The sequence below is a fragment of the Phaseolus vulgaris genome, chromosome 11, assembly GCF_051622355.1.
Source record: "Phaseolus vulgaris cultivar YP4 chromosome 11, ASM5162235v1, whole genome shotgun sequence".
Lineage (NCBI taxonomy): Eukaryota > Viridiplantae > Streptophyta > Magnoliopsida > Fabales > Fabaceae > Phaseolus > Phaseolus vulgaris.
Window position 1 is genome coordinate 44,371,440 of NC_143508.1, and position 22,108 is coordinate 44,393,547.

The following is a 22,108-nucleotide window of genomic DNA, read 5'->3' on the forward strand; positions in this document are numbered from 1 at the left end:
TAGATTCTAAATACTGATTTTACTATAGGATTCGTTGGAAGACGACTTGGGGTCATTTGACCACTACTATACTATCATCTCTATAGTCTTAAACAAGTCTACGCTAGAATCATATTAATCTGACAGCAAAACGAAAACTATCATCATCCCCAAACAGACAGACAAAAAAAAGTGGTCAGAACTTTATCCCAAATGTTAAGATGCTTTATTTCCAGGAATCCTAGGGTGTGAGAGGACTTACTTCCTCATATTGAGTTTGCTTATAATAGAGTAGTTAATTCTACTACTTCTCACACCCCTTTTGAGCTTGTGTATGGGTTCAATCCCCTTACACCTCTTGACCTACTTCCTATCCCTGTACTTGATGAAGTGTTGTGCAAAGATGGTTATTAAAAAAACTACATTTATTGAAAACTTGCACCAACACATCAAGTGACAAATAGAAAGGAAGGTAGGCAAGTATGCTCAACATGCAAATAAGGGGCACAAAGAAATGATCTTTGAACCTGGGGACTGGGTATGACTTCACTTAAGGATCATTTTCCTACTCAAAGGAAATCTAAACTCCTTCCCCGTGGTGATGGTCCCTTTTAGGTCATTAAAAGGATCAATGATAATGCTTGTGAGTTAGATTTTCCTAATACATATTTAGGGAACAATTCTTTAAATGATAGCGATCTAACTCCTTTCTCAGCAGGTGTTTCAAATTCGTGGACAAATTCTCTCCAACCCGAGGAGCATGATGAAACCCTGAGTGATAGAACACCTACTAATCTAGCCCAACCTTCTAGAAGGATGACTAAGAGCATGATACATGACCCAAGGCTAGTTAGGCTCAGCCCATAGTGAGTGCCTAAGAGCCTCTTATACCTCAGGATTACCAAGAGCAAAACCCATAATTGGACTTGAGCACCAACTATTTTCCCTGCTTTTGATTTCAGTAGATTAGGGTGTAGTTAGCATAAATTGGACTTGTGCCAAAGCCCACCTTAACCTAGCTTCTAGAAACACTCCATGTGCCACCCCTTGCCTCGCTTGACCTAGTTTCTAGAAGGTTTCTCTCCCTTGTGCGGCACCCATGGTTGACCTACCTTCTAGAAACTCCTTCACATGTGTTGCCCCCTTCTCCACTCCTCTTGTTCCCCGAGACACCAAATGCTATAAATAGGGTGTCTCACCTCTTGTAATTTACATTAAATTTTGAGTAAAAAAATTGGACACTTTTTAAATTGGACACTTCACCAATTTCTAAAATTGTGTTAGAAACGTACTAGAATTGTCAGAAATCCAACAAATACTTTTTAAATTGGACACTTCACAGATACGTGTCCTACATGTATAATATGAGTGTCGGTGTCCGATACAGGTATCCAGCACCGACACGCCATTTAAGAGGAGTGTCCGAATTTCATAGATTATGAATGTAAAAGAATTAATTAAACCATGAGTGTATCATGGAGATGATACAAATTTTTGTATGGAAACTACATTTCCTTATACTATTGCTATAAGATTCTCATAATGTACCGGTAAGGGTCGTATGATTGATGTCATGTCTCAGTCTCATTACTATAATGACTGAGATAGTGACCCACATCAATAAGCCGACCGACAACACAAATCCAATTACGCTCAAGCAGGATTAATCAAGCTAATCTGCGATTAAGAACTAGGTAATACATCCCTAAACGCAGTCCAACTCTCTAACCTGACCCAATAAGAAAAGTCGACCAAAGATAATATAAATAGCACACATTCCAAGGTCCAGATACGTCATCGTCGAAAACCTTTACTGACTCGAGTGTCGCAGTGCCTTTTACAGGTACCCTTCGAGTCTGGACTACGAAAAGACCGAAAAATAAGACGAGTAAGGAATAGTTAAAAGCTTGTGAGGAGGGAAGATGAAGTACAATCCAAATGCTAAAATAAAAGAAAAATCTTCTCAATAGTTCTTTGGACCCAACCTGATTTGAGAATATAACATGACGGGAAAACTGCCACAGTATCATGTAAAAATAATAAAAATTATTATTTTTTATTCTAGGAATATATATATATATATAGACACACGTACAAGAAATATTAGCGACATTTTCCAATTTTCCATATTTCAATGCCGAAAGTTGCATTGGCATTGTCATGTTTGGGTTGAACTTGCTCCAACAAGTTTAAGGATTCGTGTCCACCTAAACGATGCCATTTTCTTAGCCACTTTCACTTTCACTGTTATTCATTTACCCGTTAACTGATTCGGCTATGTTGGATGAATACTACAAAAAATTTGACTTTGCATTGCTTCTTTGCAAGTGTTGATTATTTGTTTTGTGGTGTTCCACTTCGCATTCGATTATCAGAACATTGCAGAAAGCTATGCACTCTTGCCGTTGTGCAAACCCCACTCATTACACATTTCAAAACATGCGCAAAAGAAAACGAACCTTTGAGCTTCGGCAACCACCCTAACCCGCAAGTTTCATGTTTTCCACAAAAGGGGTTTTCAATAATCACTGACTTCATTCTTGGGAAAGCACTACACGCGTTTTGTGTGAAGGGTGTCCTTCAACTAGGCACATTCCACACAAACACCTTGATCAAGATGTACTCTATGTTTGGCAGTCTCAAAGATGCGCAACATGTGTTTGATAAAATGCCTGAGAGTAATGAAGCTTCTTGGAACAACATGATGTCGGGGTTTGTTCGAGGAGGGTGGTACCATGAAGCAATGAAATTCTTCTGCAACATGCTTGAGCATGGTGTCAGGCCAAATAGTTATGTGGCTGCTAGTGTGGTGACTGCTTGTGATAGATCGGGGTGCATGGCTGAAGGGGCACTTCAGGTTCATGCCCTTGTGGTTAAATGTGGTTTGGTCAGTGACGTGTTTGTTGGCACGAGTTTGCTGCACTTTTATGGTACATGTGGTCGGGTTTCTGAGGTTGACAAACTCTTTCAAGAGATTGAGGAACCTAATATAGTGTCTTGGACTGCTTTGATGGTTGCTTATGCGTATAATGGGTGTTTAAAGGACGTTCTGAGTGTTTATCAGTGTTTGAGGCACAATGGGGTGTACTGTAATGAAAATGCAATGGCTACAGTTATTAGGTCTTGTGGGGTGCTTGGAGATAAGAAGTTGGGTTATCAGGTGTTTGGTAGTGTGGTCAAATCCGGACTGGATATTACTGTGTCTGTGGCGAACTCCCTTGTTTCCATGTTTGGTAATTGTGATAGCATAGAAGAGGCGTCTTGTGTGTTTGATGACATGAATGAACGTGACACTATTTCATGGAATTCGATAATTACTGCAAGTGTACATAATGGTCATTGTGAAGAATCTTTAGAATACTTTTCTCAGATGCGTTTTACTCACACAAAAACAGATTATATTACTATCTCAGCCATGTTACCAGTGTGTGGCTCTGCTCAAAATTTGAGGTGGGGAAGAGGGCTTCATGGTATGGTAGTAAAATCCGGACTGGAATCAAATGTTTGTGTATGCAATAGTCTTCTAAGTATGTATTCTCAGGCTGGAAAATCGGGGGATGCAGAGTTTGTATTTCATAGAATGCGTGAGAGAGATATAATTTCATGGAATTCCATGATGGCAAGTCATGTAGAGAATGGAAAGTATCCACGTGCCCTACAACTTTTGATTGAGATGCTCCAAACAAGAAAGGCGACGAACTATGTAACTTTCACTACTGCATTATCTGCCTGTTATAATTTAGAAAAATTAAAGATGGTTCATACCTTTGTGATTCTTCTTGGTCTCCATTCCAATTTGATCATAGGTAATGCATTGGTTACCATGTATGGGAAATTTGGTTCGATGGCTGAAGCAAAACGGGTTTGCAAAATTATGCCTGAGAAAGATGAAGTAACGTGGAATGCACTAATAGGTGGACATGCTGATAACAAGGAAACCAATGCGGCAATTGAAGCCTTCAATTTGTTGAGAGAAGAAGGTGTAGCTGTAAACTATATTACCATTGTTAATCTTCTCAGTGCTTGTTTGTCTCCCGAAAACCTTTTGGAACACGGAATGCCCATCCATGCACATATAGTAGTAGCAGGCTTTGAATTAGATACGTTTGTCCAAAGCTCCCTAATTACAATGTATGCCCAATGTGGTGATCTTAATACAAGTAACTATATTTTTGATGAATTAGCTAACAAGAACTCTAGTACTTGGAATGCCATTGTTTCTGCAAATGCTCATTATGGACCTGGTGAGGAGGCACTAAAGCTTATAGTAAAGATGAGGAATGATGGGATTCATTTAGATCAGTTTAGCTTCTCCGTAGCTCTTGCCATTATTGGTAACTTAACTTTACTGGATGAAGGTCAGCAGCTTCATAGTTTGATTATCAAACATGGGTTTGAGTCAAATGATTACGTGTTAAATGCAACAATGGATATGTATGGAAAATGTGGCGAAATTGATGATGTGTTCAGAATCCTTCCCCAACCAAGAAGCAGGTCACAGAGATCTTGGAACATTTTAATATCAGCTTTAGCCAGGCATGGTTTTTTCCAACAGGCTAGGGAAGCCTTTCATGAGATGCTTGATCTAGGACTGAGACCAGACCACGTCACTTTTGTTTCACTTTTGTCTGCATGCAGCCATGGGGGTTTGGTGGACGTGGGCCTTGCATACTTCTCTTCAATGTCTACCGAATTCTGTGTCCCCATTGGAATAGAGCATTGTGTATGCATAATTGACCTTCTTGGGCGAGCAGGAAGACTTGCTGAGGCTGAAAGTTTCATTAATAAGATGCCAGTTCCACCAAATGACCTTGTGTGGCGTACCCTGTTGGCTTCTTGTAAAATACATGGCAATTTGGAGCTTGCAAGGAAAGCTGCTGACCGCCTTTTCGAACTTGACTCATCAGATGATTCAGCCTATGTTCTTTACTCAAATGTCTGTGCATCAACTAGAAGATGGCGAGATATGGAGGATATACGAAAGCAAATGGAATCACACAACATAAAGAAGAAACCTGCCTGTAGTTGGATCAAGTTGAAAAGCCAGGTTACTACTTTCGGAATGGGTGACCAGTATCATCCACAAAATGCACAAATCTATGCAAAGTTGGAAGAACTCAAAAAGATCATTACTGAGGCAGGATATGTGCCTGATACTAGCTATTCATTGCAAGATACAGATGAAGAACAAAAGGAGCATAACCTTTGGAACCATAGTGAGAGAATTGCCCTTGCATTTGGGTTGATCAATAGCCCAGAAGGCTTGCCTCTTAGAATTTTTAAGAATCTCCGTGTCTGTGGTGATTGCCACTCTGTTTTCAAGATGGTTAGTCAAATAATTGGCAGGAAAATCATATTAAGGGATGCATACCGGTTTCACCATTTCAGTAATGGCATGTGCTCCTGTTTGGACTACTGGTAAGGCATTGGATTTAGTTGGATGAAGTACTTGAAAGATGTTTAACTTATAAATTAAATAGATAGATGAAAATTGGGGATTTTTCAAGGATTTGGGTATGCCCTAGCGACAAAAGCTTGTGAAAATATGGCTTGCAGTCTTCAGGAATTCATTTTACATTCTGGGTTGCAGCTGTGTGTATTATAAATGAGCCACACCTTATACATTTTCTTTACAAAGCTTCACGTTTTCATCATGAAAAATATATAGCTAGCTGCAGCAAGGAATCGAGGTGTTCATTATAGATCAATTTCATCTGATTCCAGTTCACTATATTGAAATGGCAGTATTATATTTTATTCTTGCTTATTATTTTGTCTGTTTGTTCATGTTTGGAAACTAAGAGAATGTAGATATGTTCTCTTTAACATGTTATCCAAATTATTGAAACTGATTTATAATTTTACTTAATTTAACTTGTGTGACGAAGATCACCTTAGTATAAATTGAAAGACGAAAATGTTATGGAGTTTTCGTAGTGGAGGTGAGTGGGGTAAGTGCGTGTGTTGCTTTCGTCGTGAGTTGCAAGGTGGCTCGTGGTGGTTCGTGGTTGTTTGTCATTGTGGTGATAGTTGGAGGTGTGCATTTACTGTGGTTTTTTTTCGTTTTTGGTATAGGCTATGGTATAGTTTTTATTATATTCTAGATTGTGTAATACGAAGCAATCTCTCTAATAATTTGAAATTTGTTTATACCTTTCGAATTGAGCAATCCTAAACATGTTTCCGGATAAACATCCTGGATTAGTCAATCTCCTCTTCAAGCAACATTCCTATAGCCTCTTCAAGCAACATTCCTATAGCTGGTGGCAGTACTTAGCAACATTAGGTAAGATAACTTTTCACTAAAACGAAGTAAAAGTAGAGACTATACAAGGGAAATAGTTAGACTAGAGTTGACATAAGCTTCTGTTAGGATGGTAGTTGAAACAAAACAACTTTAACTCGTATCCCTAGTGATCTTGATGTAGACTTGTGCTTTGCACAAATCATCTAGGTACACAAAAGATGAAGACATTCCCTACAATACAATAATATGCTTAAAGAATTTTTTGATAAGTACAATGTAAGCTTATGGTCTATGTTCACTTATCTTTTGAGAAATATTTCACTTATGAGACAAAGTGAAAACTGCAAGGTGTTGTATCACATATTATATGAAACACTTGTGTGTTACATGATTTGCTTCATAACTCAACATCTTTAAGGCAAAACTTCTTCATGTTTCTCACTTTGTTGTGACAAAAAAATTTACTCTAACATTGTTGTATTAAGATAACTTCCATCTTGATCCTCCATAATGTGAAATCGTTTTTACAAGAAAATTTCTCAATGTCAAACTTGATAGGCATGTCTTCAAACCTTATTCTTCTTAACTTTCTTTTATATCTCCACAACTGGTGTCAATTGTTAGGTAACACAAAATAACAATAAAACACAAGAACAAGAGTGAAAGAAAAAAATATACTATAGTAAAATGTTATATGCATAAAGCATACATATCAACAACATATCGTACTCCAAAGAGTAACATGTCTCTATATATAAAAATAAGAAATATATAAAAAAAAAACCATTAAGATAATAAAGAAATGCATTGCCTTCAAGAATACAAGGGTTAGACGGTAGGCTCTAACTAAATTTAACACTATTAGACATTTATTTTAGTAATTATTAGAGCCAATACATCACACAAAATTCTTGAAAAAAAAAGCATGTTTCAAAATATCATATTCTCATATTTAATATCAGTTTTGAAAATATTTCCAATTATAGTTAATTTTCCAACAACATAAAACCTTCATATTTACTTTATGTTTCAGGTTTCCATGGTAAAAGGTTGGTATCTTGTATTTCTCCTGAGAATGAAAGTTTTAGATTAACTGTCACTTTCTACTTTGGAGATATAATGTCCTTTCTTACCACGAGCGTTTCTTAGAAGAAAATCAGTATTGTCCACAAGATACGGTAGCTTCTACTAAAAAACAGTGAATTGGATAAGTTTTTCTAAGCACAACTTTGAACAGTGTCAATCAATATAACATGATTCTTCTTATTTTATGATATTGTAAGTGCTTAAATCTCTTGCATTGCATGGGGAAAAAATAAGAAAAATGGTAACATTAGTTATCAGAACCGATTTGGCATTCTCTTTTCCAATTTCAAGTTTATTTACACACTGTAAATAGTCACTTTTTTTGTTGCTTTAAGATTGATGTGTCTTCTCATTGATTTGTTTGAATGGATGAACAACGGTTGGAAAGTGAAGCATAAAAGGTCCACTAATCTGAGAAATAGTTAATCTACAAGGAAAATTCCATATCATGGCATTCATACAAACCAAGCAAAGGAACAGCAATTTAAGAGCCAGGGACAAACTTGGTGGCATAGACCCAAGCATTATTAGCCACAGGGTTGTCTATGTGATCCAAAAGGTTCTCAAGTGGTCCTTTGCCAGTCACAATGGCTTGGACAAAGAAGCCAAACATGGAGAACATGGCCAACCTTCCATTCTTGATCTCCTTGACCTTTAGCTCAGCAAAAGTGACAGGGTCATCAGCAAGGCCAAGAGGGTCAAAGTACTGGCCACCAGGGTAGAGGTCATTGCCCTCTCCTACACCAGGAAGGCCATTGATGCGGAATCCTTCAACAAGACCCATCAGCACAACTTGGAAGCCTAGCACTGCCAAGATGCTCTGTGCATGCACAAGGTTGGGGTTCCCCAAATAGTCTAGGCCACCTTCTGAGAATATTTGAGCTCCTGCTTTGAACCAAACTGGCTCCTTGAAGTCCACTTTCACCCACCTCTCAAGCACTTCTGGGGTGATGCATCCTAGTGCTCCAAGCATAGCCCAACGCCCATGGATCACCTTGTTTCACATAACAATTCAGTGTCTCAACATGGCATAAGAAATAAATGAGAAATTATATTTGGTTTTTAATGATTTCTTTATGAAACAAAGGGCTGAATCCATTTGGAATTGCTATAGTTTTCTCAATTTTTGGTTTGGTTTCTTTACTTGGAGCATTTTTGGTTTGAAATCTTGGATGAGTTTAAGAAGCTATAGTTATAGTTTTCCCATCTACAATGTGATTTCCTACTTCTCAACAGATTAAACCAAACATGCTATTAGAAGTTTGGTTGAATCCTTAAGGTTTCTTTTGTTAAAGAATTAGTCTTGCTGTGGGATCAAAACCAAATATGAGTGAGGAGGATAGGGTCTAAACATATTACAGCAATTGAAAAACCAAAACTTTTGAAATACAGGACCAAGACCAGAATAAAAATTGACAAAAAGACCTCAAGAATTAGAACTGAGTTTTTACTGCAAAGAGCAATTGATGTTGTGGAGGCTTGGTTTTCAATATTTTTCATGTTAAAGAAACTTGATGAATGGTATGTTTGTGCTCACATGAAACCTTATGTAATTTGGTGCTATGAAAAAGTGAAATCTTTTTTTATAGCAGTTTAAGCAAAAATAACTGACCTCAAGAGCCCTGTTCTTGGCAAATGCTTCAGGGTCAGCAGACAAACCAGCAGTGTCCCATCCATAGTCCCCTGGGAATTCCCCAGTCAAATATGAAGGAGTCTGAGCTGAAAAGGGTCCCAAGTATTTCACTCTATCTGGCCCATACCACAAATCATTTCCCTGCTCACTCATCAACACAAATACATAAGCCACACAACACAACCCAAAAACTAAAAGCAGTAAGAAAAAATATGAACAAACTTCCTCCTTTTTTTCTAACAAGTGTGATAGGAAGTTACAGTTTTATACCAGAATATCTAAACAAATCTAAATTGTTAAGAAAATTCTCCTAAATTGTAAATAGTACATTTCTTGAAGTTACACCTTGATAATAATTAACAAACCTAAACTTACAATTTGGGAATAAACTCTTACTAGAAAAACAAGTACAACAATATTAGGAAACCAAACCCTATGTAATATAAACATATATATATTGGAAAGTACCATGGTGTATTTCCCAGGTCCCATGGAGACAACATCTCTAAGAGGGTTGGCATTGGTTCCCCTACTTTGTCCAAGGAAAGGTGTTGGTTTAAGGACAGTGCCAGTGCTTGCTGAGGCTGCCATTAATGTTGCTGCCATGGCTTTCAAGTGCTTTTCTTCAGCTAAACTTGAAACCTTTAACTTGCTTAAATAGAAGGAGGCTACAAGAATGGTTCAACAGAAGCTGGTAAAAACTGGGAAGAGGTTGTGTGCATGAAGCATTGTATATAGGGAAAGAAAATCTGAGATATGAGTGGTTACAAACAAAAGAATGTCATGGCATGTTTGTGGTGGGAACTGTGTTGTTTGGAGCAACCAATGAGAAGGCTTCAAAAGATTTATAGAATCTCCTACTCATCTTTCTATCCACATTTTATCCTTTGCTGAAGAATAATATATAAAAAATATTTGTCTTATTTCTGCTGTTTATATAATTGGAAAATGTATTTTATGAGAGTTTTATTAAATAAAAATGAGATAAAGTCATTTGCATAATTCACATAAAAAGTGAGTCAGAAAAAAAAAATAACTTAAAGAATATGCTGTCAAAAATTTTATTTTCAATAATTTTTTCTTAATAAAGTTATACAATCATTATGCTCATTACTTTTCTGTTTTCTTTTTATTTGGAATTTTTACTGAATGTTGATTATATTGATAAAGCAGCTTGTCCACATATTTTTCACTTGAAAACAAAAAGTATGTATATTTATTTAGAAAAAATATCATTGACAACCACTATGTGATTGTTTTAAAAAAATAATATAATAGAGTATAAATTTATAATTAAATTACGTGAAAAATTATTAAAAAAATATCGGGAGTTGTCAAAATGGGTATAAAAAAAAGTGGATTATCATGATTTTTTTGAAATAAATTTTTAATATTTAGCTAACGAGTTGTCAATCTTTGTTTGTTAAAGAAACAGATTTTTTTTTCAAAAAAATAAATAAATTAGACAAACAGAAAATGTGAAGTCCAAGGGCCTTGCCCATTGCATGTTCTTTTTCGCGTTCTTTTTTTCTTCTTTCTTATGTAGTAAACTTCTTTAAAATTTTCATTTTTTCCCCATTTCTTTAAATTTTCAATCCCGTTTTCCATAAGAAAAGATCCGGAAAAAATAAGAGAAATATATCCGACCATGATTAAATTTGGAGTGAGTGTTTTATTGCTATGCATATCCCAATTCTCCCTGATGATTTAGTGTATTATGTGACGAATTGGCAATTTTATTAGTTCTATAATGCGAGAAAAAGTTGTTCAATCAACTACTTCATCCTTAGTTGGTTTTGATTTGTTTGGAAACATTTTCCTAGCTTTATAGAATTTTAGTATAATTTCTAGCTTAACTAGTCATTGTTGTGGATCAGATTAATTGTCTCATCACATAGATCGAATAATTCAAGTTATAATCGAATATCGACATTTGAGTTGTTATGCTCTTAAGTAAAAAAAGTTACATACTCATTATCAATTATAACTTTTTCTTAAGTGGTAGGTGCACAATCCAACAATTTGTATGTTATGAATTTGATTCCCAATGAAACAATTGTTAAGGGAAATATTATTATATGTTACATCAATTGTTCGAAGCAGTGCAATTATTGTAGGAGACATTGTGCAAACATGTTACTCAAATGATGAAGTTCTAATAAATTGAGAGACGTTGTAGAGTATTTGCTAAGATTGAAGTATATGTAAAGACAGTTGGATCTAGAATAGGGAGGGTTGATTGGAGCCTTAAGACTCTATTCGCAGCGAAAAAACAACATATCTTCTAATAGATGTCTAGTCAAACAAGAAAGACGTCTAGTAAGATTAGAGAAAAATAGCACAAACATTTCATATTGGTCAACCAAAACTCGTGCTATGTCTAGTTTTCCTTAAGCAAACTGCTTAAGAGGTTTCATTAATCAAGAAACTTGATTACACATAATACACAAACCTCTCTAGGTTGTCCCGAGTACACAAACCTCTTTAGGTTATAGTGACTACACAAACCTCTTTAGGTTATAGTGACTACACAAACCTCTCTAGGTTATATCAACTACACAAATCTCTCCAAGTTATTTTTCTCTATCTCCCCCTAAGACTAAGAACTTTCAAAGAAAAAGATAACACTCTCAAAAAAAGGATAATTAAGCTCATAATTGTATAATTTCACAAATTGGAGAATTTAGAAATTTCTCACACAATCCAAATGATAGACTCTCAAAAGCTTGTAGAAATTTAGCATTCATTAATATTTGTATTTTTCTAAATTCCAAAGTAGATTGTTAAGCTTTTTGTAGATGTATATTCATCTTCGTTTTTGAGCACTTTATATAAATTTTTGGATTAGACTGTTGAGGCTCTAAAACAACAAGGCAAGATTCAATACAAAATCATATATGCATGTCTTCATCTTTATTGTTGTAGATTATTTAAAAACAAACTTCTGATATGAGCTTCAAACATACTTGTAATATATCGTAGCTAAATCCAATTTATAACAGAACTGAAAACTATTTTGTTTCCATACAAAGATAATCATGTGACCTTTAGCGATGAAAACATATTTTCTTTTCACATAGCATAGCCTTTGGATTAAAACATTTTTAGCATTTGTATATTATACAATGTTTAAAGATTGCGCTTTCAACTGATTAAATAAAGTCTTTTATAAAGGAACAATTATTCTATTAAACCCTCTTTCTTGAGTTTAAAAGTGTAGATGATTGTGTGGGATCAAACACTTTTTAGAACATTCAGATGTTTATTAACCACATATAAAACACATAGAAGACTTAAATTATTTTTGTTATCATCAAAATCTTCACACAAGTTTTATATGTCACCAGACGGTCTAGAGGGGTGTAGACGGTCTATAGGATCTTAGAGCTTCTAGGTCTTAAGAATATATCACTTGATACTCTCCAGTAATAGATTTTATTTCTCAAGTGACCTATTCTAGCTTAAGAAAGCAGGTCCCAAGATATTTTTTATTTATTAGGGAATATCACTTAATAATCATATTTCATAATACATTTTATAATTTTTTATTCCAAAAAAATTGAGAATTATTATGTTTAGATGAATTGAATTAATTAAGAAATTATGTGTTATATTTCTTTAAGGGTCCAATGATTGTTTAGAATCATCTGAGGTAAGATACTTGGAATGATATGTTAACCAATTTATGATTTGTAATGATATGTTAACTAATTTATGATTTGTAAGTATTGAAGACATGATTAATTGGATATCAGGTGTTTGAGAAATTGAGAGAAACATTTTACATACTTTATTATACTTGAAGACAACGTCAAACCTCAAGTGAAGATGTTTTGATTATAGTGTTGAAAAATGCGAATGTTGAAAAAAAAATCATGTGCAACCTCTCTATCTCTTTATTTTGATCATCTTGTTTCTTTAATAGTGAGAAAACATAATTTGAAGAAATATTTTCTAAAGAATCTAGTAATGAATCAAAAGTTTTTAAAAGAACCAATTCATCCAACTAATAGATCAAAAGTTTAAAAAAACTTATTCAGCTCTTCGGAGTGATTCAGCCATATTTTGTTTTCAAAATATTCCCTAATGAAACTAGGAATGGAAAGAGTAAACATGAATCAACAATGTTCCATCATTGGCAATGAGATGAAAGAATTTATTTTGTAATGGTTAAAATGTACTCATACCTAAAATGCATATACACTAGAAGTAAGCCAACAATTACAACAATACCCGATTCTAGGTTGATTACATGACATGAATCACGAGTCACTAATCTTGGCTAAAAATTAAATCCTCAAACATTCCAATTTACCATGAAATGTATTACACTAATTTCATTCAAAATCATCTGTACATTACAAGCAAGAGTAAGGAAAACTATATGCACTAAACCAGAAAAAATTTACCTCTACCCTTTCATTTACTTACATCAATGCTAGATGTTATTCCTTTCTGTACACTAACTTACTTGAGCTATATCAATTCCATCAGGATATTTGAATGTATCAGCTGCACCAAATTTGCGCCGTTCTTCCCAATCTTCTTGTAGTTCATCATCACTGCTATCATCTTCTTCCCGGTCAACGGAAGGTGAGGAGGGATCATACATACTTTTAGAACGGCACAATGGGGTGGCAAGCATGCTAACTTGACCATGGTGTGATATCTCAACAACAACTGTGTCATCATCTTTTGGGAGGGGTTGTTTCCATGGCTCTCCATCAACTCTCATGAATGTGCAGTCAGCTGCACCCTTGTGAAACTCAAATCGGATTCTGCTTGTCTGCATAGTGAGAGCAACATAGAACATAAGGGAGAGAGAAAGGAGAACTTAAATCGCTTGTTCTCATGTTTAAATCCCTATTTGCTCACTAGAAAATTTGGAATAGTTAAAAACAACTCTATTTGTTTTAAATTTTGTTTAACAGTGACCATTTACATTTGGAATGGAAAAATAATTTCCATTTTTGTTTTTATTTTTCATTAGAAAAATCTTTTCTCTCTTTATTTTCTATTACAAAAAAATGAGATTATCCAGAAAACGCTATAAAGAAAATTGGATATGTTTAATTTAATAAAATGTTTTCAATTCTTCACTTTAATTAATAAAAATGTCATCTCATTTTTACTATACCTTGTGTTTTCAAATAATTATTTTTTTTAAAATAAAAATAAAAATAAACAAGTCCAAAAAGTTGTTTTTCATTATTTCGTACAAACTTTTGCAGTTAAATGCAAAAGATTTTGTCAAATCAAGTAAGTATCTTTTTCGTTTTAATATATTCAATGCTGAAAATTTAATTTAATATTCTATATTTTAAAATGCTTAATTGGATCTTTCTAACTAAACTATTAAAAAAGTTAATAATGTTAACTAAAACTAAAAGTGTTTTAAAAATTTAAATTTAATATTTTTTTTAATTTTTAAGAAGGCTTGTTTTATTTTTTTAATATTCATTTTAATCTTTTATAACTAAAACATTAAACGTGACTTTGATACCTATTCACTATTTCTATTAAAAGTTAATTTTTCTAAACATAAAATATCATATTAAATTTATAAAAGTTAATGTAGAAAAACATAAAAACAACAAGATATAATGAAGTAGTAGAAGGAACATTTTTATTACGTCTAAGGCTCTCCCATCATATATATTATATACTAAGAAAAAAAAATAACTAGCTGGTATGATCATAAAACCTACCTGTGCCAAACGAGTCCCATGTCCATTTGGTGCAAGCAAAACAAGACCATGCCAAGCATCTCTAAAACCAACTACCTCAAATAGGCCATCATCCACATAGGGAAGAGTCAGGTCCCTCTGAAAGGCAAAATTATGTAGAATATTTTATCAGAATCCTCATACGTAATAAATATATCCAAGTTCTTAACAAGTATGCTCCCTACAAGATTCTTGGAACGTGAGGAAACAGAGAGATGAAATTTGGCACTTACATAAATTGATTTCTTCCTATTTGGTTTTCCCCAAGGATCGAGTCCACCAGAAAAGCTGGGCAAGTTGAGGCAAACTATAGACCGAATGCTGTATATGAAATTAAACGTTTGAATTAGTTATGAAGATTCATAAAATTATACCAAGGTTACAGGTCTTGTTTACTTTCTTCTTCAGCATTATTCCTACATCTTATGCTGTTACCTTTCTCAGACATACCTTATATGAATACTTTTATTTGGTAGAAACGAAATGCTTAATATGTAAAAGAGATTTTCACATCTATGGCTAGTAGATCTTAATAGAGAAATCCAAGGAGACTGATATTTGCTTATGTATGAAATCTTAAGGGAAGCTGAATTGCATTACCAAAATAAATTGGATAAAAATGAAAAATGAGTCTTCATAAAGTGTGTCACCTGCGAGGTATGTGGAGATCTTCCCAATGACCTTTTTTCATAATCTTAACCTTTGCTAGCTGAGCTATATTCCTGTGTCAAAATTTATTCATTTTGAATTAGGCTACCACAAGATAAATTGCAAACTCAACACCGTATAATTCAGAAAATAAAAGACAACGAAAAACAGAAATATTCCAGCAGAAACTAGCATTTCTTGTTTACAACTACAAACTGACTTGAGACATAAGCATTGCATCGCCATTGAACAATATTAAAATTCAGCTTATCACTTTCTCAGTTAGTATCAAAGAAGCATAAGTATTTAAGCAAATATTTGAGGAAATTTTCATAACTTAGAACGGTTTGGCTTTAGCATATTATAGACCTGACTATAATGAGCTCGTATAGAAAACTTAAATGGATAAACAAAAACGACATTAAATACTAGATTTAGAAATTAAAACCATTTTTTTTGTATGTGCACCAAGGCTTTCCCCCAACCTATAGACGGAGACCAATTTCTTTCTTAGAAGAGATTACCAAAGTGTGTTTTGCCTCTCTCAACTAAGAGATTAACAAAGCATGCTTAATGAATCCAATCATCTAACAACTGTGCTAGACCTTGTTGGTTGAAATTAAGGTGGAGGACTGGTCAAAAAATTTAAATGGACAAGGCAAAAGGGAAATTTCACGCTACTGGATCAATTCTCGTTTTCTTAAAATAAAATTTATGTTTATCTTCTCAATAGTGACAATACGTAAATGCTGCCAGTACACAGCATCAGCGTATGAACAAAACCAGGTTTATTTACACCAAACAAACCTCAGCTCTTGCACGAGAATGGTTGTAACCCCCAACTTAGTAAAATGCTATTAGTAAATGCTCTCGAATAAATCAATTGTACTATTTTTTGCCAAAATGAACTCAAAAGATAAACTTGGTGCCGCTTTAGTAACTAACCGTGAAGATTGAAACAGAGAAGAAAAGAACCACCCTTGTGAACATCCAAGCTTCAGATAGGCACTCTGGTTAACAGAAGAAAGGTATGATGAGAGGGCTAATTATTAGTACGAAGATTCACCCCTAACTTATACCAAACATATCCCATAGCTTCAAAATCTATTATTGATTTGATTAAATGATATGAACCGGCTTTCAAGACCTCCACAAATTTTTCAGTTACTTTATAATTGAAAATTGTCTTGAATGAATATCCAGGACCAGGACATTCAAAATAGACTGCAGTTGAAGAGGAAAACAATTGAAAATGTCAGCTATAAAATGTCAGCTAATTTGGCAAAAGGATGACAAGCTAAAAGCTATTAGATTTTGAGTTTATGCACTGAAAATTTATTACCACCATCTATACCTATTTTGTATTTATCAGAAAATCATATTGAGCTTGGATAGCTATAATACCCAAATATCTAGTAGAGCTAATGTATCGCTCCAACATAGCATATATTATATTGAGCAATTTGGTACCTGATTATATAACTGATTTTTAAATTTTTCTGGATGTAACTTCCTCTCAGAATGAAATGCATAAGATACTTGAGCATCCATTCCTGCATAAAACACATACACAATTTTAGGGCTTACTTTCTGGTTGCACGAGTACAAAAGCTATAAAACTCAAACTTTATTTTTCCCCAGAGGCAATGCTGTGGTTACGCAACTTCTGCAGATCAAAACTTTTTTCTAATGTACACACAGAAATGTACTTGCCACCCCCACCCTAACAGTTTAAAGACATGTCTGATCTTCTTACCCATGCTAAAGTAGTTCCAAAATCCTCCACGGTAAGTGTGGTAACCGTCCTGTAAACAGACAATTCACTGATAAGCATGCATGGAATGCCCAGACTCCTTACAGTATATGAAAATATCAAGGACTTGCAAAGAAGAAAAACTAAAGAAATAAAAGCTTAGCACTGCAGTTGCCTGATTCGATAATGAATCACTTCTCTAACACTTTTATATTCATGTGATTACAAGATAATCATTAAAATCATATGCCTGCCATAGTAATCTATTCTAATTGTATTTTGACACTCTAAAAGGTCTATATACCATACATTTTATACAGTGTCCAAATGAAGGATGACAACTATTTGATGGTGGTGAATCATAAGTCATGTTTCTGACTCTGAGCGAGCCAGAAATTGCCTAATTTTTTGATAAAAAGAAGAAATTCATAATAGTAAATATTAACTTATTTTTCATCAAATGATTAAGAACTCTGTTGCTTCACAAGCATCTTTACTTTCATTAAAAAATACATATAACTCACCATGTTAAGCTTATCTGTTGAAGAGACACGATGAAATGCATGCATAGCGTGAGGCAGCTCAAGGGGAGCAATAGGGTCACATGAACCTTCTTTTGGAGCCTTCATTCTCATTACAATATGCCAGCTGTAAAAAAAATTAGCAGTGATAGGAATTATTCAGTTGCAAAATAACTAATAAAAGATGGTACATATGTCATGTTCTTCTTCTGTACAAGCTCCTACATGGAAATGCAGGATGTAGAGGAAAACAGAGCAGCCAATATCCTAACAGGTATATATTTGATCAGGAGGCGACAAGGTTAATAGAAGTAAAATTAACATCGTTAAAATCTAAAGCAATCAACAATGTTAAACCTTAAAATAAACTAATGGCATAATAAACCCAATACATGATATGTTGTACCCTTAAAAACATAACCAATTGCACAACATGCCTAATTTCGGTCCAGACCTCTACTATTCTGAGAGAAATCAACAATGCTACTGCTGAAGGAAAAAAAAAAATCCATATTCATTTCTTTTAAAGTACATCATATCGTGAAACCTTAGTGTTGAATTGACTATAGTAAAATAAGGGAGGACAAGGAAGGGTATCTTTAATACGAGACAAAAAAACGTATACTATACAAATGCAAAAATACTTGAAGCCTATCATCAAAACACGCAGTAGTCTCTCACATGTCTCGGACACAAGTCTTACAAATGCTCATGCAACTTCTGAAGCCAGAACATTTCTAGACATTTAAAGCAAACTTCCACTGAATGTTTTCAGCAACGATATATTGAATATAGTATACATTTATGCAGGTGCACGTAAGAAGTTTCAACAAATTTGAAAATTCAAATAAAAGGAGTAGATACCTGTCTATTTTCATTTGGTTTGCCAATCTTACATCCTTTAGGAATGACGTCACTGATTGAAGATCCGTGGTTGGATTTTTCTTTCCCTGTAAATAGTAAATCATGCTCAGCACATGTACAACTCATGCACTGTTTATATCAAAGAACAAAACCTTGCAGTTGACCCTGGTTAAAAAGGAAGGTAGCTCCTAATGTATTGGGTTATTAATATTTTATAAAAAGTTATAGAACACCCACACGCAATAAATTGATAATTGATGTACATTGGAAAATGTCCAAGAAAAAAAATCCTGTAAACAACCAGGCATATCTTGTACCACTGTAATCAAAGCATCCGATTAGAATTAGCGTTGCAATTTGACATATAAGATTCACACTAGAAAATGACCATAAAAATATAAACAAAAATTACTACTGATCTATGTGATTATAACTAGTCAAACTACACGAATTGAGATCGACATGCTCATTAGTAAGAACATAAACAAAACGAAAACTGATCCAAGTAATCATAAATGAAATTCAAATAGTTCAGCAGACCGAATAGAAAGTTAAATAAAATACCCATCCAAACGCAAAGGGAAGATTATTTCCCGTCCCCAATGGCACCGTTGCAATTGGTGGAGGATGAGGTAATTTAAGGTCAGATACAACTCCAAGAAGCCAGCTAGCAGTACCATCTCCACCGGCAACCTGTTTTCCAGAATACATTAGAAACAAATACTAATCAAATCATCAGATAATTAAACTATAACAACTCGAATCTTCATCCTTGCTACAAGTCAGAGATTACAGCATAGCAATCATCTTACAATTATTCTCAATCTATTGTGAATTTCTGCTGCAAAATTATCCCCATTGTGCTTGAGTGTTTCCAAAGTAGCATAAAGCTTCTGCAGAACCTTATCCGGAGCATTTTTTCCCAAATCAAAAACCTGATACATAAGTTAGATTAAATTGTCTTTCCATCAAACAGGTTGTCCCACCCTAAAAAAAAACTAACATAATGTGCCCTCTTGAAAAAAAAAAAAAAAAAGACAAAACAGGAAAAAACAGTTTACCTGGTTTTTGTTAAGAAGTGTACTATAGGAAACAAGAAGCTCCCCTCCAAGCTGACCACCACTTTTGGAGTTTATGAAAACAATCACAGGGCACGCAGGTACATGCGAGACATTTCTTCGTTCAGATCCAGACACTAATATGTAATCCGGAATACAGAACTCCCTCAAAGTTCTATCATAACTACCATCACCCATTGGTATTTCCCAACTGCATATTTTTATCACCAAAAGAAAAAATTCAAATTCAATATAAAAATGCAACAAGACTTTTATGTAACGTTCTTTAATAATTGAAATTTCACCCAATTTATGATGCTAATGCAAAACTTTTGCTATTAGTTTACAATTCTGTTTGGTAAACAATACTAAAAATCACTTGTGAGTTGTATATAAGTTCTTTCCATATAAATTTTCAAGTAATTAAAAACAAAAACAACACAGTAATGACGATCCATCAATATGTAATTAGAAGTACAAAACTACCTCGACTTTCTAGAGTAATCACCATCACGCATTGCCATTTCACAACTGCGTATTTTTGTCACACAACAAAATATATTATATTTCTTAAGTATATAAATTGGAACAAAAACGAAATATTTTTCCAACAAGACTAGAGTTTCACTTAACTTATTTTCCGTAGGAATTAAGAAAGTGAAATTCTAATTTTAATTAAAAACCAATACCGAAAAGGCACTGAGGGAGCTGAATCAACGTTTTTCCATGTAAATTTTCAAAGTAATTTAAAAAACAAAAGCATCCTAACGCGCTCAAGAAAAAAAAATAATAATAAAAAATTAGAAAGTTGAAAAATAAAAAATGAAATAAACAAAGCAAAAGCAACACGGTAATGACGATCCACCACCACCTCCTAACGAGGAAACGAAAAAACGAACGCTTGTAATCTCTCGCCACCATTTCCCTTAAACGACACGAAAGATAATCACGCGTGTCGTTTTGCCACTTCGGCGAACGCAGCAAAGTTAAGCAAAGCAAGCATGCACAACAAAGAGAATGAACTTTTAACAAACGAACTGTCTTTGACTTGAACTTTTCAAGGAACCGGATTCGGCAAAAGCGAAAACAAAAGCTAATTTATTCGGAGTTCCAAACAGGACCTTGCAGCAGTAGTACGAACAGGCATCACGCAACGTATGTGAGCAGTGCGCAGATATTTGAAAAGGAGAAAAGAAGAAGATGCCTTACCGAAACGGTACCGTATAAGCGTGATGAGTTGCTTTTGTAACGAGATATTCAGAGCGATCCAGAGAAAGCGCGTTTGGTTTGTTTAGCTACGAAGCAAGAGGAGATTCCTTAGAAGATTTCTATGGAGTGCGCGAAGAGAAGATACGTGAAGGGTGATTATTGCAGTGAACGATTAAGGTTATATAGACGAAAAGGTGAAGGTTGAATGTGACAGAGGAAGATGGAGGCTTTCAAACAATGAAAGATTACTGCGAGGGTTTGCCACGTCAGGCCACGGTTTCAGTGGCTTTATTGATTGTTGAGTTCGTCTTTTAGGAGTGGGGCCCACGCTCCAACGGAATTGTGTGAGGTGGAAATTTCCTAACTCTTTTTTTCCTTTTGTTTTCTTTCTCTTCTGTGTATAAAAAAGACATAAATGTAATGTAATAAAAGGAAAACACAGGAGAGTAAAATATTAGTATATTGGACAAATAAAAATTAAAGTAATTATCATTAAAGTTAATAAATTTTGTACTATATTTTTTTTTTCACAAAATTTAGTTATTGATGCTACTTATTTTATATTATGTGGTATTTATTTTTTACTTAGATTTGATTAGACTATTTGAGCAGTGGAACTGGTGTCTAGCTTGATTGGACTAGTGTTTACTTTTAAAAATAAATAGTAATTATGAATTAATTTTACTTCAATTAATTATTCTTATAAATTTTCAATTTAGATGAATAAGATTGTAATGATAAATAAAAAATAAAAAAATTCTGTAAAATAATAAAACTCATTGAAACAAGTGTAACAACCACTTAAGAGCATGAGAAAATATAATATAATCCACTAGAGAATATACATGTAGCATTTCAAAATACAACTTTGTGTATGTGTACGTATATGTGTGTGTCCGTCTATGCATATGGGTGTGTGAACATGTATGTATAGATGTTAAAGAAAAATAACAGATTATGTAAGTGCAAATGTTTTGTCTAACAAAAGACAAAACATTCAACTTACTTTTCATTTTGTTTGATAGGTGTTGATGAACATAAAGTGATAAATGCTAACATATTTTAAAGCTAGTGTAAACATAAGGAATACTTCTTTAAGTTTGTATTGCAAGAATGTTTTCAACGTCTTTTGTAAAGAGATTCCACACTCAAGATAAGTCAGCATCAAGATCTCTTAAGTTTGACTAAAGTTGCACTATTCAACAACTATCCTAACATAAACATGTTTCAGACATAACTATCTATCTAATACAATGTTCACTTTTACTATAGTTTGGTGCACAAGTTTCTACTACCAAGGACGATAAATATTGTCAACTATCAGGGAAATTGTGTGAAGAAGAGGACAATTAATGTTACATGAAGTGAATCAAATGTTTTTCAA

At 34.1% G+C, this 22,108-nt stretch overlaps 3 protein-coding genes across 9 annotated transcripts; 1 reads left to right on the top strand and 2 right to left on the bottom strand.

The window, feature by feature from the left end:
- The first annotated feature begins 2,095 nt into the window (after positions 1-2,095).
- Positions 2,096-5,853, top strand: LOC137829933 (Tetratricopeptide repeat (TPR)-like superfamily protein). The gene has a single exon (XM_068636965.2). The coding sequence runs from the start codon at positions 2,264-2,266 to the stop codon at positions 5,399-5,401; it is 3,138 nt and encodes a 1,045-aa protein (XP_068493066.1). The 5' UTR covers positions 2,096-2,263; the 3' UTR covers positions 5,402-5,853.
- Positions 5,854-7,454: 1,601 nt separating this feature from the next.
- Positions 7,455-9,802, bottom strand: LOC137820810 (chlorophyll a-b binding protein 13, chloroplastic). Its single transcript, XM_068625069.2, has 3 exons — positions 9,414-9,802; positions 8,925-9,086; positions 7,455-8,306 (listed from the first exon to the last, which is right to left on the bottom strand). The coding sequence occupies exons 1-3, from the start codon at positions 9,549-9,551 to the stop codon at positions 7,797-7,799; spliced, it is 810 nt and encodes a 269-aa protein (XP_068481170.1). The 5' UTR covers positions 9,552-9,802; the 3' UTR covers positions 7,455-7,796.
- Positions 9,803-13,080: 3,278 nt separating this feature from the next.
- On the bottom strand, positions 13,081-20,987 carry LOC137820817 (diacylglycerol kinase 1). 7 transcript variants are annotated; one of them, XM_090297506.1, is made up of 14 exons: positions 20,725-20,878; positions 20,002-20,046; positions 19,519-19,726; positions 19,270-19,392; positions 19,022-19,150; positions 18,458-18,543; positions 17,597-17,720; positions 17,076-17,124; positions 16,790-16,872; positions 16,265-16,329; positions 15,322-15,393; positions 14,905-14,992; positions 14,654-14,770; positions 13,081-13,731 (listed from the first exon to the last, which is right to left on the bottom strand). In XM_090297506.1, the coding sequence occupies exons 2-14, from the start codon at positions 20,037-20,039 to the stop codon at positions 13,408-13,410; spliced, it is 1,506 nt and encodes a 501-aa protein (XP_090153632.1). In that variant the 5' UTR covers positions 20,040-20,046; positions 20,725-20,878; the 3' UTR covers positions 13,081-13,407. The 7 variants fall into 7 exon arrangements, 3 of the variants coding, with proteins under 3 accessions (XP_090153632.1, XP_068481190.1, XP_068481198.1); XM_068625089.1 differs by having other exon boundaries at positions 20,387-20,733; XR_016517539.1 differs by lacking the exon at positions 20,725-20,878 and adding an exon at positions 20,387-20,562 and having other exon boundaries at positions 13,224-13,731; positions 16,265-16,543.
- Positions 20,988-22,108: the final 1,121 nt, after the last annotated feature.

Bases quoted from the DNA above. Each gene is read 5' to 3' on its own strand.
- LOC137829933 (XM_068636965.2), top strand. From the start codon at position 2,264: ATGAATACTACAAAAAATTTGACTTTGCATTGCTTCTTTGCAAGTGTT.
- LOC137820810 (XM_068625069.2), bottom strand. From the start codon at position 9,551: ATGGCAGCAACATTAATGGCAGCCTCAGCAAGCACTGGCACTGTCCTT. The intron at 9,087-9,413 runs GTACTTTCCAAT...ATGAGTGAGCAG, and splicing joins GACCTGGGAAATACACCATG to GGAAATGATTTGTGGTATGG. The intron at 8,307-8,924 runs GTCAGTTATTTT...ATGTGAAACAAG, and splicing joins CCAAGAACAGGGCTCTTGAG to GTGATCCATGGGCGTTGGGC.
- LOC137820817 (XM_068625089.1), bottom strand. From the start codon at position 20,436: ATGGTGGCGAGAGATTACAAGCGTTCGTTTTTTCGTTTCCTCGTTAGG. The intron at 16,330-16,789 runs GTACCAAATTGC...TCTGTTAACCAG, and splicing joins AAAATCAGTTATATAATCAG to AGTGCCTATCTGAAGCTTGG. The intron at 14,771-14,904 runs GTAAGTGCCAAA...TTTGCCTTTCAG, and splicing joins ATAGGAAGAAATCAATTTAT to AGGGACCTGACTCTTCCCTA.